Here is a 17379-nt window from a genome sequence, read left to right on the forward strand (position 1 = left end):
TAGGGAGTGCCCATCTCGGTGACGCCTACTCACCTCTCCATCCAGCGGCGCCTGCTGCCGAGTTCACGCACATGGAAGGCAAAAATTTTAAGAAAGTTAAAGCTTAAAAACACAGTAAAAGACAGCAACCAGCAGCACTGCACGCTGTGCTGACTCACCTGGCTGTCGTGAGGGCCCCAGGGCTGTGGCTTGGCCACCTGGCGGAGCTGCCCCTCCAGCCTCTGAATCTCTTGCTGAAACTCCTCACGTTCGTGCTCCCGCTCAGCGGCCTGCTCCTGGGAGGAGAGGCAGCGTGTTGGGACCACCCCAACGGGGCTGGCGTGCCCCCTGCAGCGAAGGCCCACCCAGGTTTCCACTGCACGTGCAAGTACAACCGCCCAGCAGCTCAAGACTCCAAATATCCCCCTCGTCACAGTCACTTTGCAAAATGAAGTTAAGAAAAACAGCCCTCTGCGTGGAACACAGAGGAACGTCCAAGACTGGTGGGTGGAGGACAAGAGCCAGTGAGAGTCGCAGCAGAGGCCCAGCCTGGGCCCCAAGGGATGCCCAGTGAGAAGGAGCATGGCAAGACCATGGGAGGCGGCCCTCAGAGGCCTGTGCCACAAAATGTGGGCAAGAAGACACCCACCAAGCGTCAGCGACCTGGGCACACCTGCGTAGCAGGTGTGGGGCGCCCTCTTCAACATCCTATTGCAGAAGCTTACGTAACCATCTGGAAAGAAGTTCATGCTGTAATGGCAACTTTTAGTGATGCAATAAAATGTATTATTCAGAATTCTTACATCCATGAATTGCCGCTGGTTGCGCAAATGCTTGTCCAGAGATGCCACCTGCTGTTCCAGGGCGGTGACGGCCTCCGCCTGCTTGGCACACCCGCGATGCTGAGACAGCTGTTCCTCTAACTCAGACTCTAAAATCTTCATCTGGGAGAGCAGGGCTGAGCGGTCCTTCTCAGCCTGCTTCCTGATCTCCGACTGTTCTCTGGTCAGATCCTCCACTTCCTTCCGGAGAGCTAAGGATGCAAACACGACAGACATGGGGAAACCCCCGCACCTCAGAGGCTGGCGCTGTACGGCCTGCCTGTGTCTGAGGGAACACGACACGTGCACCTCCTGATGGTGACTCAGTCAAAGCCCACCGAAAATGAAGTCACATGACTTCGGGGTAAAAAGCCCATCTTTTAAAACAAAATTGGCTAAATTTTTGAAGCCTGAGAAGAATACTTCTGAGTGACACATGGGTGATTCTCTAGGAATTCTGTCTTCACTACACCCTCCCAGACAGAAACACACGACTAAGCCCAGTCCCAGCAGACGATGGACGGTGCTGAGTGCCTGGGGTTGTGACGTGTCCAAGGGAAAGGCAAATGTCTCATCGGTAAATCAAAAGCGAATCTAGGTCGGGGGGGTGGCTCACGCCTGTAATCCCAGCACTTTGGGAGGCCGAGGTGGATGGATGGATCACTCGAGGTCAGGAATTCGAGACCAGCCTGGCCACCATGGTGAAACCCCATCTCTACTAAAAATACAAAATTAGCCAGACATGGTGCTGCATGCCTGTAATCCCAGGTACTCGGGAGGCTGAGGCAGGAGAATCACTTGAATCTGGGAGATGGAGGTTGCAGTGAGGTGAGATTGCGCTGCTGTACTCCGGCCTGGGTGACAAAGTGAGACTCCTTCAAATAAATAAACAAACAAACAAACAAACTGGGTACCACAGTTTAAATTTCTGTCCCCTCCAAAACTCATGTTGAAATTTAACTGCCAGAGTGATGGTATTGGAGGAGCCTTGAAAGGTGATGGGGCCGCAAGGGCTCCACCCTCACAGCAGTTTTAATGCCTCAATAAGCAGCTTTGGGAGTGGCCCTTCTGCCTCTGCCCTGTGAGGATCCCGCCCTCCACTCCGGAGGATTCAGTCTGCAAGACTCTGCCCTAGAAGCAGAGACTGGTACCTCACTAGACACCAAACCTGCTGGCACCTTGACCTTAGACTTCACCACACACCGAACCTGCTGGCACCTTGAGCTTAGGCTTTCCAGCCTCCAGAACTGTAAGCCACAAATGTGTGTCTGCGATAAATCGCCTAGCCTCAAAAATACTCTTCTAGCAGCACAACCAGCCTAAGACCTGGGGTGGGGAAGCCCTGGCCCAAGTGGAAACCTCAGATGAAAAAGCATCTTGGTAAAAGGGGCTCTCTGCTGCTGAATCCCGAAGTCTCTATTTTATTATTCTTACTTTTGAGATGGAGTCTGGCTCTGGGATTATAGGTGTGAGCTACCACTCCCAGCCTGAATCCTGAAGTCTTTAAGCCATCCAAAAACTAAAATATTAAATTCATTCATGTTAACTGACATTTCACCAGCTTCCAAAAAAGCATTTTGATTTGTAAAATTGTTAGTCTTTTATCACAAACTATCATGACCAATGCAAGCAACATTCTCAATAAATGTTCACGCCACTGTCAGCAGTAATGGTGACTCTGCTGTAAACATGCTGCTGTGGTAATGCCATTCACAGCCCGAGACGTGCGGCACAGCCCGAGGGCAGCTGCTCGCCCGACTGCACTCCCTCGCCCTGGACATGACGCGGGCTCTGCTTGGCCCAGAACATCACCATCTTCAGGGCCAAGGGCGCTCGGCCACGCACTGGGGCAGGATGCCTGCTGACACGCACGCAGACTCAGGGAGGCACGGGAGAATCACAATCCCAGCTGGCGGAGCAGGTGACACCACGCTGAGCAGGCACAGGGGATGCGGCGGGCCCAGGCCCTCCTGGAGACCAGAGCAGGGACCCAGCTCAAAAACAGCTACAACTATCACAAGGCATCAGTTCCTGAAAAGCAGCACAAACTGTAGCTTAGGCGCTGCAGTAACCACCGTTAGAGAAATGCTCCTGCTTTGCTGGGGCATTAAAATGGGACAACTCCACCCATTTGTATGAATGTTGAAGATTAGAGTTTTGCTGTATTTACTGTTTGCCACAGAAGTTCTGAAGGATTTTTCTTTAGTAAATAATTTGCAAAATCCAATGCAAACACACAGCACATCACACAGAAATCACTTGTTTGTCTTTACAAACCTGAGTCCTTGTGTGCTGCAGTGACAATTGTGCCTACGAACAAGAGTTTGCATTTACTGGTGGAAACGGAAACGTGCAGCTGAGAACGTGAGAGCTAGAACCAGTGACGGCAGCGTCAGCAGCAGGGCTCCGAGCAACACTGCTGGCCTTGAACAATCTCCAGACTCAGCGTCCACCATGCCCACACTGCCTGTGAGGCTGCAGGCCCACCGACTTTTCAAGGAGACAAAGACAACAAAAGGGACAGACAGCAACACCTGAAGAGAGCCACAAAACACCACACAGCGAAGGGGGCATCACGCAACATGGCGAGGCAGGGCTGCTGCGCACAAGGGCCGAGTTCACGCCACTGTCAGAGCCTAGGCCCTGCCGGGAGCGTGCTCAGGGCTGTGGTGGGTATGTCGGTAGCCGCCGCAGAGTCATACAACTGCAGAACCAGGGTGAAAGGAAAGAAAATAAACCAGAGTGAGAAACTAGGGCAGGGTTAACAATGTCAAAATGAAAGCAAACCAAGAGGACCCCAGAGAAACGACAAGAATTTCCCAGTGACAAAACAGTCAGCCTGAGCCTGTGAAAGGGCTCCATGAGATCCACTCCCAGCATGCCAGGTGCCTACCACTGCAGGGCCCATGGTGAGCCTCAGTTTCAATCCTGGGGCCTGCAGGGAGCCCAGCCAGGCTGTGGACAGGGTCCACATCCAGGTGTCCCAACACTCCCTGGTGGGCCAGAACTCGTGGCAGGAGGTGAACCAGAGGCAAAGCAGCAGAGGGGCCACCACAGCCTTGGGAAGAAGCCCCATGGTGCTCAGTCCATGTGCTCAGGCCCAGGGCACAACACAGGCACCTGACACAGGGGCGCTGGCCACAGGGCCCAGGCCTCACTGGGCCGTTCAACAGTATGCAGGCCACACACCCCTTTATCTGCCAGGAGGCCTGACAAATGAGGTGACTGGCTGAAGTCCAAGGGCTCGAAGCAGTGAAACACCAGGTGGTCTCTCCTGGTGGAGTACAGCCCAGCTGCCAGCTGGCTGGGCACGAAGACACTGGAAACGGGGCAGCAGAGTTCACAGGGAGGGGCCTGACCATGAGGCTGCCCCCGGACAGCAGAGGGCAAGCAGAGAAAGCATCGTGAGAAACAGTGACAATGGACGCCCAGATGCAACAGCACTGCCAGGGAAGAGATGCAGGCCCTCGATGCCGAGAGCAATGCATGACATCAGAGACGTTCCTGAAAACACCCTGACAAATTCTGAGGAGATGCAGGAAAACGAGGGCCTCAAAGGAAAAGAAACGGGATCTTGAGTCGTGTCTCCAGCACCACTTCACTGGCAGAGGAGGGGACCTGAAGAGACTCCAGGCCCTCGTGGCCCTCAAGGTTGCCCTGCACTCCCTCTGTGGACACACGGACCACGGGGGCAACAGGGCTTAGAGGCCATGGGGAGATGACACTGACCTGAGCCCAGCAGCAGCCAACACCGCAGTGAGGACTTCACAGCTGGCCAAGGAAAATCCAGCCTGGAGCAAGGTCAAGCAGGCCAAGCAGGCAGGAGAAAAGGAAACACAAAGAGCAGCAGGAAGGGCCTAATGCCAGGAGGTGCGGCAAAAAAAAAAAACTTGGCTAAATGGACCAAAAGAAGATACTCACAGACACGCTTTTTAAAAAGAGTCATGAATATGGTATCCATACAAGGCACAACTAAAACAGAATGTTAAAAAAGACTTAAAATAAAAGGACAAGAAAAGATACACAAGGAGAAAAACCCCAGACTAATCCTTCACCATCAGAAATTTATATAAAAAATAGAAACGGGATAAATGGGAATGACAGAAATAAACCAAGAAAAGGAGAAGACAAAGAGTGGGCACAATCACAGGCACAGTTTAAAACATCCCGCGGGTCCAACGTCTTCCACCTGGAAAACGCTCCCTGGGCCAAAAACTACAAGCTTGTGGGACCCAGATGTCAACATGAGCACCACAGGTGAAAAGGCTGGGGCACCGCCAGGAGGCACGACCTGAACCCCACATCCTGTGAAAGGCAGCAAACGTGTCTGATAGCGTCCAACCCAACGAAGGCAGCAAGAAACCATAGGAGCTGGCCGGGCACCGGGGCTCATGTCTGTGATCCCAGCACTATGGGAGGCCGAGACAGGCAGATCACTTGAGGTCAGGAGTTTGAGACCAGCCTGCCTAACATGGTGAAACCCCATCTCTACCAAAAACATAAAAAATTAGTCAGGCGTGGTGGTGCGCACCTGTCATCCCAGCTACTTGGGAGGCTGAGGCAGGAGAATCACTTGAACCCAGGAGGCGGAGGTTGCAGTGAACCAAGATCACGCCACTGCACTCCAGCCTGGCGACAGAGCAAGACTCCACATCAAAAAAAAAAAAAAGAAAAGAAACCATAGGAACAAGAAATCACAGGAACGAGGGCGAAAATCAGCAAGACAGAAGACAGCAAATGAGAATGGACACCAATATCAAAAGTTGGCTAAAGAGAAAGACGTAAATAACAACAATAATAAATGAGATTTCTGAATTGGCTGCGCTGGTGCCTGCGATGCCCCGGCTTCTAACTCCAATCTGTGTTCTGAAGGGATGACCCCGAGGCCACAGCCATCCTGGAAGGAACTTCTGGAGAAGCGAAGGCCCCTCTGCCTCCCACGTGCCTGAGATCCATGAATGCAAGGCGTCCGCGAGGTGGCAGAGTGGGCATGTGGGCGGCAGGGCCAGCTCGGTGTGAGCTGGAAGGGCATGGGGAGAAAGCCGGAGTCAGAGGCAGCGACCGGGGAGGCAAGGCACAGGGACTGAGGGCGGACGCCCTAGCCCTGCGAAAAGCCTTTGCTCGAGCTGAACCAGCTACTGAGGACACAGTTCCCTGCAGGCTCGAGATTTTAAGCTTGTTTTGACCATTTTCATTTTAAATACCTTTGAGAACAAAATATCTAAAAATCCGAAAAGATACAAACTAACACTGTTAAAACTATGTTTTCCCAATGAGGATTAATGTCAGGCACTTGGTTATTTTAAATGAAATTTTAAAGTAGCTCTTGTTTGCCGCACTTGGCTCTGCCTCCAGCTGCTGCTGTTGGACTCAGAACCCCTCTTTTTTCCACCTCACAGAGGTGGGGACCCTCCAACCAACAGGACCAACAGACAACCCGCCTTCTCGGAAAGGGTAGCAAAGCCAGGGGATGCCTCACCTGATCCCGCACAAGCTTCCCATGCCCAACATTCCATGAGAAGCTATGTGCTGGTTTACACTTGACCCTCTAGAGACAATGAGCGTCCCTGGGAGCTGGGAAACCGTGGCAGCTGTATCCGCACCCCACAGCTTGAACCGACCTCCATATCCCGCACTCCTTACCAGCTTCTCTGGCCTCGGCGTCCGTGGCTGTGGCCTCCTCCCGGCTCCACAGACGGGTGCACTCCTCCCTCAGCACTGCCTGCTCCTGGGCCGCCTGCTGCAGCTGCCGTCTCAAACTCTCCAGCTCCAGGACCAGACGGTGCTCAGAATGCTCCTTCCCGGCCAGTGCCTCCTTCAGATCTGCCGTCTCCACCTTGAATCCCTCGAGGGTGCCTTTGTGGGAGACACAGATACCCTGACAAAGCCAGTCCCGGATGCAACTGAGGACAGTTCAGAGGGAGGGGCAGGGCCTGCTCGGAGGGAGGGACGGGGCCGCTGCCCCCGAGAGCAGCAGAGCTAAGAGCCAGCAGCTTCCAGGACCCAGCTGTAGGCCCCCAACAGCCCTGCTGGCCACAGTAGCTCCCAACCACCCCGTTCCTCCCAAACCATGGATGCCTCCCGCTGTTGGCTTTGTTTTTACATTTCACTGTAAACCCCTATCCCAAAGGCTTCCTTTCTTCGGTGAGGCCGGGCCTGCTCCCCATTCCTGTGCTCCAGGTGCCCCGAGGCCTCGTGCTGCTCACCCTGAGTCTTGTGCAGCTCCAGCGCCAGCTCTGCCTTTGCTGCACTCTCCTCCTTCAAGCACTCCAGCAGCTCCTGGTGCTTCCTGACAACCTGTGCTGTCTCCTCATTTTTAAAACTAAATTCTTTTTCAAAACGAGAATGAATTTGTCGTGCTTCTTCCAGCTGTTAAAACACATTTGCAAAACATTTGCAAATCAAAACTCCAGATCAAAAATAACATTTCTGATCTGGATGTAAGCCTACATTAAAAACAACAGAATGCCACTTCTACCCCCAGACCCTTCGGGCCGTCACCACCCAGGCAGGGCCAGGCCAGGGTGATGGGACCTGAGCGCATCTCAGCCACCCTCCAAGACACTGTGGCCACGGTCTCCAAGGAGCACCTCTCCCCGGCCTCCCAGCTCAGCCCTGGGCCCCTCTCCCTTCCTCCAGACACTCCCCTGGCGACTGTGTCCAGTCTGGGGCTCCCAGGCCATCTACAGGCTAAGAGACCCACAGTAACCTCTGAACTCAAAAGTTAGCACAAAAGAATTTTTTTTTTTTTTAAGATAGGGTCTTGCTCTGTCACCCAGGCTGGAGTGCAGTGGTGCAATCATGGGTCACTGCAGCCTCAGCCTCCTGAGGAGCTGGGACTGCAGATGCTGCCACTATGCCTGGCTAACTTAAAATGGGGTCTCACTATGTTGCCCAGGCTGTCTCAAACTCCTGGGCTCAAGTGAACCTCTTACCTCAGCCTCCCAAAGTGCTGGGACTACAGGAGTGAGCCGCTGTGCCTGGCTGAAAAAAGGATCTTTGATTGCTTTCCACGTATTACTATTTAACATCTTTTCTAATTGTCTAAAATGTTCTAAAAGGATTTAAAAATTTTCCTTTCTTAGTGATAATCTCTAAATATGAAAACACTCCACGTGGAATTGCAATAGTGCATGAAGTAAAGGAAATGGGCCTGTTTATTATCCAAATTAAATAAACAGATTCTCATTCGTAGCAAGCCCACTTCCTCAAGGATCTGGTTCAGAAAAGCTTCCTCCTTGGGGAGAAACCCGTGTGAATGTGGTTGGCACTGGCATCCACCAGGCTCGTGTGGCATCATCAGCTACTCGTTGTACACTTCTCCACAGGACCCCGGGAGCCTGGGCCTCACCTGCCTGCTGGAGTCCAAGGCCATCTCCAAGAGGCCGTCCACGGCCAGGCTGAGGCTCTGGAAGACCCTCCGGATGGGCTGCTCACATTCCCGCACGCTTTCTGGGCTCATGAGAAAGCTTTCACGCATGTGGCTGCTAATTTCAGCCACGGAAGACATCTCTGCACATTCAGACAAAGTTCTGTCCAGCTCTGGGAGGGCGACATCAGACCACGTCTCCTCCAGCGCCGGAGCTACAAGAAGAGCAGACGCCGGCACACGCGGCTCAGCGAGCAAGCTGGCCGCAGCCACGGCAGCCACGATGACAAGGAAGCCACAGAACTCAGAACGTCGCCCCAGCTGAGACAAGACAGCGCCATGTCTACAGGAGCTGGCAAATTTAGCCCAGATCCCAGTCTCGGCCTTCTGTAAGTGCGGGAACTAGCAAGAAACCAGGACAGCAGCGCTCCCGAGAGCACTGCCCAGTACAGAGGCTCCTCTCAGAGAGCTCCAGGCCCGCAGAGGGCCTCAAGCACAGGACCAGGCGGCTGGTCCCAGCACACTCACCTGCCGACAGGGCCAGGCCTGCGCCCGCGTCATCCAGGCAGAGCCCCACGCGCTCCCCGATCCGGCTCCTCAGGGTGATGGCTGCTCTCAGCGTCTCTCCAAACAAACCCAGCAGCCTGCGCAGGGCGTCCTGGAGGGCCCCTCTGAGACAGGAAACACCCATCATCAGGCAAGCCGGTCACAGCGTGAGAACCCCCACCCAGGACACTGCTGAGGGGCTGCCCACCAGTTTGCACACCTCAACCCACGGCCGCCTGTCCCCACGGGGCCAGAAGACATGATCCTCATGCCCGTGTGAGCACAGGAAGCTGAGGCCACAGACAAGACAACCACATGGAGCCCATTCAGGGACACGGGCTTCCTAGGTGAGGTCTTCCTGATGCCATTTCTGATTTGTAAAAGTCATCATATTAGGAACACAGCAAACCCATCCTGCAGGTGTGCGATGTGGCCGCACAGCGTGAATCACCCAGGAGCAGAACAGGCTCTGTCTCTCCCCTGGAGCACAGGCTGCACCAGCCGGCCATTTTACAAGATGTCTGTCCAACACCACGTCACGCCTCAGCCACACGTTCACAGGAGTAGCGTGGCGGGAGGAGCATGGTGTCTCCCAGCCTCTCTCTAGGCCTCGTGCACATGCAGTCTGGGATGCTTCTGTTTTTTTGTTTGTTTTTTTTTTCTTTTTTGAGATGGAGTCTTGCTCTGGTGCCCAGGCTGGAATGCAGTGGCATGATCTCGGCTCACTGCAAGCTCTACCTCTCAGGTTCACGCCATTCTCCTATCTCAGCCTCCTGAGTAGCTGGGACCACAGGCGCCCGCCACCATGCTCGGCTAATTTTTTGTATTTTCAGTAGAGACGCGGTTTCACCGTGTTAGCCAGGATGGTCTCGATCTCCTGACCTTGTGATCCACCCGCGCTGGCCTCCCAAAGTGCTGGGATTACAGACATGAGCCACCACGCCCAGCCGGGATGCTTCTGTTTTTACACACAGGGGCTCCTGAGGCCACAGGCCCCTCTATACCTCGCTCCCTGCACTATGGTTTAGGGGCAGCCCTCCCCACTGTGACACCGCTGAGGACAGGCACATTGACCCGGTGCCTACACAGCCAGCCCTCCCTCTACTCTGTTCACAGCTCTGTCCCCAGAGAGCCCAACCCTGTGGAGCAGATCATGAGGACTCATTCGTGGGGACTGTGAGGTGAGAACAGGAGGCAACGTCGTGCAGGCCCCAAGGAACCCGGGACTCTGGGCAAATAACAGGGAGGGGGAGTCCTGAGGAGGGGCTTGACAGAGAGAATGCCACCTGCTCCCTGGCACACTTCCATCCCCCAAAATGCCCAATTCCTGCAGGCATCAGGGAGTCTGCTGCCACCCCACCTCAGGACAGGCAGCCCCTCCAGTGTCCAGGGACTGCGGGCTCACCTCTGCGCCCCTCATGTTTAGAGCCTGGGGCTACCCCGCCCACCACCCACCTCTGCACCCCTCGAGTTTAGAGCACAAGTCGCCCCACTGGCCTCTGTGCCCCTCGGTTTAGAGCCCTCGCTCATTCACTGACCCGGGTGACTCAAGAGTCAGCACCAAGCTATGAGGTACCCACAGCCAACTGCTAGAGAAGGCAAGGTCCTCACAGAAAAATCACAAAATTTGATGAAAAGAACAAAGAGAGACCTATACAGACGGACAGACCCTCAGCATGACAGACACTAATGCTCCTGAAACAGCTGTAAGCTCAGAGGGTCCCATTAGCCCGACCGGGTCTCCCGACCCTGGGTGGTCTCCAGAGCAGAGCGAAACCAGTCCAGAGCTTCAGGACACAGCAGCACAACCCAGAGGCCTCGGGCAGGGACACGCCAATGGGAGCAGCCAAAGACCCACACAAGTGGACAGGGAGGACGTGCACCCACAGGGAGGCTGAGTTTGCCAACACATTGCCAAGTCCACTGCCTAGACAGGTGCAAGCAAGAACAATGGGAGAGCTGCAGGCTCACCCCAGAGTCACACAAAAGCAAAACTTAAAACCCTGTGAGATGACCTGGGAAAAACCTACATGGTGTCAGAGGAGCAAAGTTTCTCAAGACCCCAAACAAGATAAAAAGGCAGTCGAGCCTGTGGGACAGCATCACTGCAGGTGAGGAGGCACCAAGGTGGGATGCGGCCCAGAATCGTGCGCTCAGGGGAAGCGACCCATTGGTAAGCAGGCCCACAACCCGCCCTGGGAGAGCCCTCGGGGCTGTGCTCCCCAGGCACAGGCTCCCAGCGGAGAAACGAACGGACAGGGCAACGGCCTCTGCTCGGGCCAGTCTCAGAAACACGCACAACAGAGAGAGACACATGAGGCATGACACTCGCACACAGTCCAAAGCACAGGAACCACGAGACATGTGGGCCTGCACCGCACACCGGGGACGAGAACACACTGCAGGGACGCGGACACCAAAGGGGAGGGGTCGGGCTCTGTGTGGGAGATAATGGCTGGTTTTAATCTGGCCAGATGAGGAAATGAGACACAGCAGGCAGGGTGGGAGGAGGGAATGGGGGCTGGGAGATGAGACACAGCAGGCGAGTTCTTCCCAGTGCTTACAATCTTTCTAAGTGAGAGGAAGAAGGAAGCCAGGTCCCCATCCACCAGGAGCCAGTGTGCACGGTGGACCAGTCACGCAGCCAGGAGACGTGGGGACCAATGGCATCCACATGACCCAGTGGGTGCTGGCAGCCACAAGGCAGCCTCGGTGCCGAACACACACTGACCTTTCGCTGTGGGACAGGTCGACGTCGGCCTTGAGCATGGAGAGGAGGTTTGCACCTTCTCGGTTCTCCCGCTCCCGCCTCTGCTGCAGCACCTCCAGCTCGGAGCGGCACTCTTCTATCTCGTGACTTAAGGATAAAACCTGGTCTTTCAGCTATTGGGAAAAATGGTTAAAGCTTTAGTTAAAACAATTTGGTTAAAAGTAAATGGCTGAAAGGGACTTTCAACATAATTTCACTATTCAAGAGTCTGACTTAGGACTTTGGCGACAGAGCGAAAGCACTTCGGCACATTCCTCAACTCACAGCGCCTTGACTGACAGCAGTCGAGGCGTGGCCCCAGCACAGGCCGAGGACCATCTGCACATTTAATAAAAATACAGCAAAGGTGAACGAGGTGCTGATTAAAGATGAAAATTATTGATACGGTTTTTCCTCCATTATTCATCATTTACAAAAGAATACACAAACATCTCCTGGTGGAATCTGAGGCAAGGGGAGGGAAGGGGCCAGTTCATCAGAGATCCACCGCTCAAACAGCAATTTGAAATAACTCACTGTATTTGGTCATTCACAAAAGTCAGTTGCCAGGCAGGCAAAGATCTCTCTTTCTGAGACAGGGTCTCACTCTGCTGCCCAGGCTGGAGTGCAGTGGCACAATCACAGCTCACTGTAGCCTCAATCTCCAAGGCACAAACAATCCTCCCACTTCAGCTTCTTGAGAAGCTGGGGCTACAGGTGCGTGCCACCACACATGGCTAATTTTTTCATTTTTTGTAGAGACAGGATGTCCCTATATTGTCCAGGCTGGTATCGAATTCCTGGGCTGGAGTGGTCCTCCTGTCTCAGACTCCCGAAGTGCTGGGACTACAAGTGTAAGCCATGTGCCGAGGGAGGGCGAATGGGGAGTGAGAGTCTAATGGGAACAGAATTCAGTTTTGCAAGATGAAGACTTCTGGAGATGGACGGTGGTGATGGCTGCACAACACTGTGAATGCACTTCCGCCACTGAATACACAACACTGTGAACACGCTTCCACCACTGAATAAGCACATCGTGAATGCACTTCTGTCACTGAATGCACAACACCGTGAATGTGCTTCCGCCACCGAATAAGCACAACACCGTGAACGCGCTTCTGCCACTGAATAAGCACAACACCATGAATGTGCTTCCATCACTGAATGCACAACACCGTGAATGCGCTTCCGCCACTGAATACAACACCATGAACTCGTTTCCATCACTGAATGCACACTGTGAAATGCGCTTCTGCCACCGAATACACAACACTGTGAATGCGCTTCCACCACTGAATAAGCACAACACCGTGAATGCGCTTCCGCCACTGAATACAACACCACGAACGCGTTTCCATCACTGAATGCACACTGTGAAATGCGCTTCTGCCACCGAATACACAACACTGTGAATGCGCTTCCACCACTGAATAAGCACATCGTGAATGCGCTTCTGCCACTGAACGCACAACATCGTGAACGTGCTTCTGCCGCTGAATGCACAACACTGTAAATGTGCACCACCATGAATGCGCTTCTGCCACTGAATGCACAACACTGTAAATGTGCACCACCATGAATGCGCTTCCGCCACTGCACCACACACTGAAATAAGATGAAAACGATTCTATGCCATCCACATCTTACCACAAGGGAAAGGCGCATCCCACACACCTGCTGGACTTGGTGATTCTTCTTTTGAAGCTGCAGAGACAGAGACTCTTTCTCCTCTTGGTGAAAAGGCTGTGTCTGCGCACTCTGGAGCTGAAGTGTCTCCTCTTTTTCATGCAACGCAGCTTTCTTTTCACCTCCAAATTCAACCTGTATGCATCAATAGCAACAAAAAATACCAGTAAGTTAGAAAAATACATTCTCTGCTGTTAGCTAGAATTCAGCACACTCAGCAGATATGCACGGAGCCCCCACTCCGCACCAAGAGCCGTGATGAGCCAGAACACGGCCCCCATCACACAAAACTTGGGTTCAAGGACTTCACTGGGAACACAAAGTCCTGGTTTTGGAGATAAAACACTTAAGGAGACACAAGTCTGCACTGGTGACAGCTGCGTGTCATGAGCAACTGCTCACTACCATTCCCAAATAGCTCCTGTAAGATCTTCAAGAGTCACACTAAGAAGTTCACCATCAAGGGATTACAGCCACGAAAATCCAAGATATTTGGAAACCCAGGTTTCTTCCCTTTTAAAAGATTAAACCTTCTTTCTTTCTGAATAACAAAAACTTTTAAATAAGATTCAATAGATGAATTAAATTATGTATCTCTATCTATCTATCTATCTATCTACCTACCTACCTACCTACCTACCCACGTTGAAGGACTCTTCTCTGTCACCCAGGCTGGAGTGCAGTGGCACGATCTCAGCTCACTGCAACCTCTGCCTCCCAGGATCACGGGATTCTCTTGCCTCAGTCTCCCGAGTAGCTGGGATTATAGGCGCCTGCCACCACACCCAACCAATTTTTGTAATTTTTCTTTTAGTAGAAACAGGGTTTCTACTAAAACCTGTTGGCCAGGCTAGTCTCGAACTCCTGACCTCAAGTGATCTCCCACATTGGCCTCCAAAAGTGCTGGGATTACAGGTGTGAGCCACTGCACGTGGCCAATTAAATTAATGAAATAAGCTTATTTTTTTAAACCTACAGAGGTAGCACTTCTAGAATGGCAAAATAAGGACCTCCAAAATCTGTTCCTCTATAAAAGCAAAAGTGGTAAAAACCATCAAAACCAATGTCTTCAGAGCTGTGGAAATCTGGTCAGGTTTGCAATCAGAGGAGTGTTTATGGAAAACACAGGCTGAGTGTCCATCAGAACAAACTTTGGGTGCTTAACTTTGCCCTGACCCCGTATCTCCTCTCCAATCTAACAGCCCTGAAAACTAGTAGTTGCTGGGGTGGGGTGGGGGACAGAATGGATTTGGAATACCCCAAAACTTCCATGCACAACTGCCCGAGCCTACCTGCCGGGCACCTCGCTGCCATGACTGGGTCAGAGCTCTCGGTGTCAGAAATTCTACCCCGGGGCATTGGCTGGAAACAGTCAGTGGCAAGTGTTTAATAGCTGCACCTGCCCACAGTAGAGAAACCAGTTGGGACTACTAAGGGGCTGCTGGAAAAACAAAAGAAAATATTTGAGAATGAGACGTCCACAGGGGGCTCTGACAGCTTTTGGGACTCTACAAGGTGTGAACACGCACAGGGCTGTGCCCACACCGGAAAGGCCCAAGAGGCCCTGGGCTGGCTGTAGTGACCATGTGGCTCGGCACAGCAGGGGTGAAGGCCAGGGCCAGGCTGTCCACCGCCCGCCAGACCCCAGAGGGCACAACACACACAGGGCCCTCAGCAGAAAGGAAGACTGAAATAGAGCTCCCTTGACATCTGGAGCTGAAAAGTACAATCACTGAAAAAAAAATTCACTAGAGCAAGGCTCAGCAGCAGACTCGAGCAGGCAGAAGACAGAAATCACATGCTGGAAGATAGGTCAATTAAGATGATCCAGTCAGGGAACAGAAAGAAACATGAAGAAAACTCAGCAGAGTCTCCAAGGCCTGTGGGGCCAGACAGAGGGAGAGAAAAGGGCAGAGGGAACCCTTGAAGACACAATGGCCAAAAACCTCCCCAAATTTGATGAAAATAACAATAATAATAATAATAATAATAATAATAATAATAATCCCCACATACAGCTCAATGGACTCCAAGTAGGACCAACTGACAGAGACCCACACCTCACCCATCACAGCCAAACCTCAGCAGTGTTCAGGCCAAAGATTGAGGCCAGCCAGTGCGCGGTGGGTATATGGGTGCCGCTCAAGACATGTAGCCCCAGGAAGACGGGCGAGGCTCACGACACACAGCCCGGGAAGATGGGCGCAGCTCACAACACACAGCCCGGGAAGACGGGCACGGCTCACAATACGGAGCCCCGGCTGACGGGGAGGCAGCGGAGAGCCCGCCCAGCACTGAAGGAAAAGCCTGTGGATCTTGAAGTCCACATCCAGGAAATGATCTCTCAAGGATGAAGGAGAAATTAAGACATTCCCACAAAAACAAAAGCTAAGAGGATTCATCACTAGCAGACCTGTCCTTCAAGAAATCCCAAAGGAAGTCCTTCGGGCTGAAACATAAGGCACCAGACTTGAATTCCCAGGAAGAAATGAGCAGCAGTAGTGCAGGTAACGACACAGGGAAAACAGGAGACAAAACAACATGGCTTTTGTTTGTAACTCTTCTTCCTCCCGATTTAAAAGACGTGTGTAAAGGGTACAGAAAGAAAGATGTGCTTGGTACGACAATATGAGCACAAAGGGCAGATGAGGGAATGAAGCTACATTAGCAAATAATTTTGTAAGCTTTTAAAATTAAGTTGGTATTAATCCAAACCAGATTGTTAGAAGGTGCTTGCTGTAATGCTGAGGGCAAGTGCTAAGAAAATAACTCAACAAATAGCAGTCCCCTCTGTCTGTGGTTTCAGTTACCTGTGTTCAACCTCATTCTGAAAATACCATATGAAAAATGACAGAAGTAAACAACTCTTATGAGTGTTAAACTGCCTGCCCCCAAGCTGAACAGTGTGAGGAAATCTGGCAGGCCAGGCCGGGGGTCATCCCTCTGTCCGGCGTTATCCACATGGCAAGCACTACCCGCCCACCGGCAGGCATCTCGGTGATCAGACCAACTGTCACAGCATCCCAGTGCTTGTGTTCAAGTCACCCTTATTTCATTTAATAACGGCCCCAAAGCGCAAGAGAGGTGATGCTGCAATTCAGATGTGCCAGAGACGCCACAGGTTGATTCCTTTCAGTTAAAAGTTGATGATGGTGCAATTCAGACATGCCAGAGATGCTACAGGGTGATTCCTTTAAGGTAAAGGTTGATGACAGGTATGTATAGGAAAAAACAGCACATAAGGGTTCAGAACCATTCATGATTTCAGGCACCCACCGGGGGTGGTCTTGGAATCCTTCCCCTGTGGGTAAGGCGGGACCACTGTATGGTAAAGGAAACATCAAGGAAATGAAAGTGAAAAAGGCAGTCATGGAGGAATACAGGAACAAAAAGGGCGTAAGATGTACAGAAAACAAACATCCAGCAAGTCCTGACACCTGCCACAATGTGTGTGAACCCGGGAAAGACACGAAGTGAAAGTGGTGGATGCCAAGGGCACACGCTGAGTCGATTTACGTAAGACGCCCACAGCTACGGCAAGCAGATGGCAGATCACCAGGGATGGGGCAGGAGGGAGAATGGGGAGTAACTGCTAACGAGTGGGGGGCTTCTTCTTTCTTCCTTAATTTTCATTTATTCCTTTTTGAGACAACGTTTTGCTGTCACCCAGACTGGAGTGCAGTGGTGCGATCTCAGCTCCCTACAGCTTCAGCCTCCTGGGCTCAAGCGGTCCTCCCACCTCAGCCTTCCGAGTAGCTGGAACTACATGGGCAGGCCAACATGCCAGGCTCATTTTTTTATTTTTAGTATTTTTTTATTTTTGGTCTTGAACTCCTGGGCTTCAGGAATCCTCTTGCCTCAGCCTCCCAAGGTGCTAGGACTATAGGCAGGAGCCACTGGGGGTTTCTTCATGAGGGGATGAAATCCATTAGAATAAACTTAAGATAAGTGATGACAGATTCTCAGCAGAAAAGGTATGTTAAACAGCAGATTTAAATATTAAAATGCATGCCACAAGTTGCCTAGAAAAAGCTCAGTTTTAAGACAATGAAATTATTTTGTGTTTTAACTTGGCATGTGAAAAGATAATTGATAAAGTAAGTTTTTTGTACCTACTTAGCAGGCAGGAAAGGACAGCACAGAGCCCGTGCCCTCAGCAGTGGGACCTGCTGCTCCTGGACGGCTGGAGGGGAGTGCCGGCTCCCGCTCCCCACCCAGCAGGGCCAGGC

The 17379-nt window shown here is 52.3% G+C and overlaps 1 protein-coding gene across 5 annotated transcripts in view; it reads right to left on the minus strand.

Moving 5' to 3' along the window:
• The window catches only part of PCNT (pericentrin), a 122098-nt gene that overhangs the window by 47734 nt on the left and 56985 nt on the right, over positions 1–17379 (minus strand). For 2 of the 5 annotated variants that reach the window (XM_017847269.1, XM_017847272.1), the window contains exons 14-23: positions 13139–13285; positions 11447–11598; positions 8698–8840; positions 8152–8384; positions 7007–7169; positions 6444–6656; positions 3078–3110; positions 783–1012; positions 159–275; positions 34–54 (exon numbers count right to left, since the gene is read on the minus strand). In XM_017847269.1, the coding sequence (XP_017702758.1) occupies positions 34–54; positions 159–275; positions 783–1012; positions 3078–3110; positions 6444–6656; positions 7007–7169; positions 8152–8384; positions 8698–8840; positions 11447–11598; positions 13139–13285 (1452 nt within the window). The remainder of the gene's footprint in view (positions 1–33; positions 55–158; positions 276–782; positions 1013–3077; positions 3111–6443; positions 6657–7006; positions 7170–8151; positions 8385–8697; positions 8841–11446; positions 11599–13138; positions 13286–17379) is intronic. The other 3 variants (XM_017847273.1, XM_017847271.1, XM_017847270.1) reach the window with 2 other exon arrangements.

Source organism: Rhinopithecus bieti, unplaced genomic scaffold (assembly GCF_001698545.2).
Source record: "Rhinopithecus bieti isolate Rb0 unplaced genomic scaffold, ASM169854v2 scaffold_29990, whole genome shotgun sequence".
In the NCBI taxonomy this organism is placed as follows: domain Eukaryota; kingdom Metazoa; phylum Chordata; class Mammalia; order Primates; family Cercopithecidae; genus Rhinopithecus; species Rhinopithecus bieti.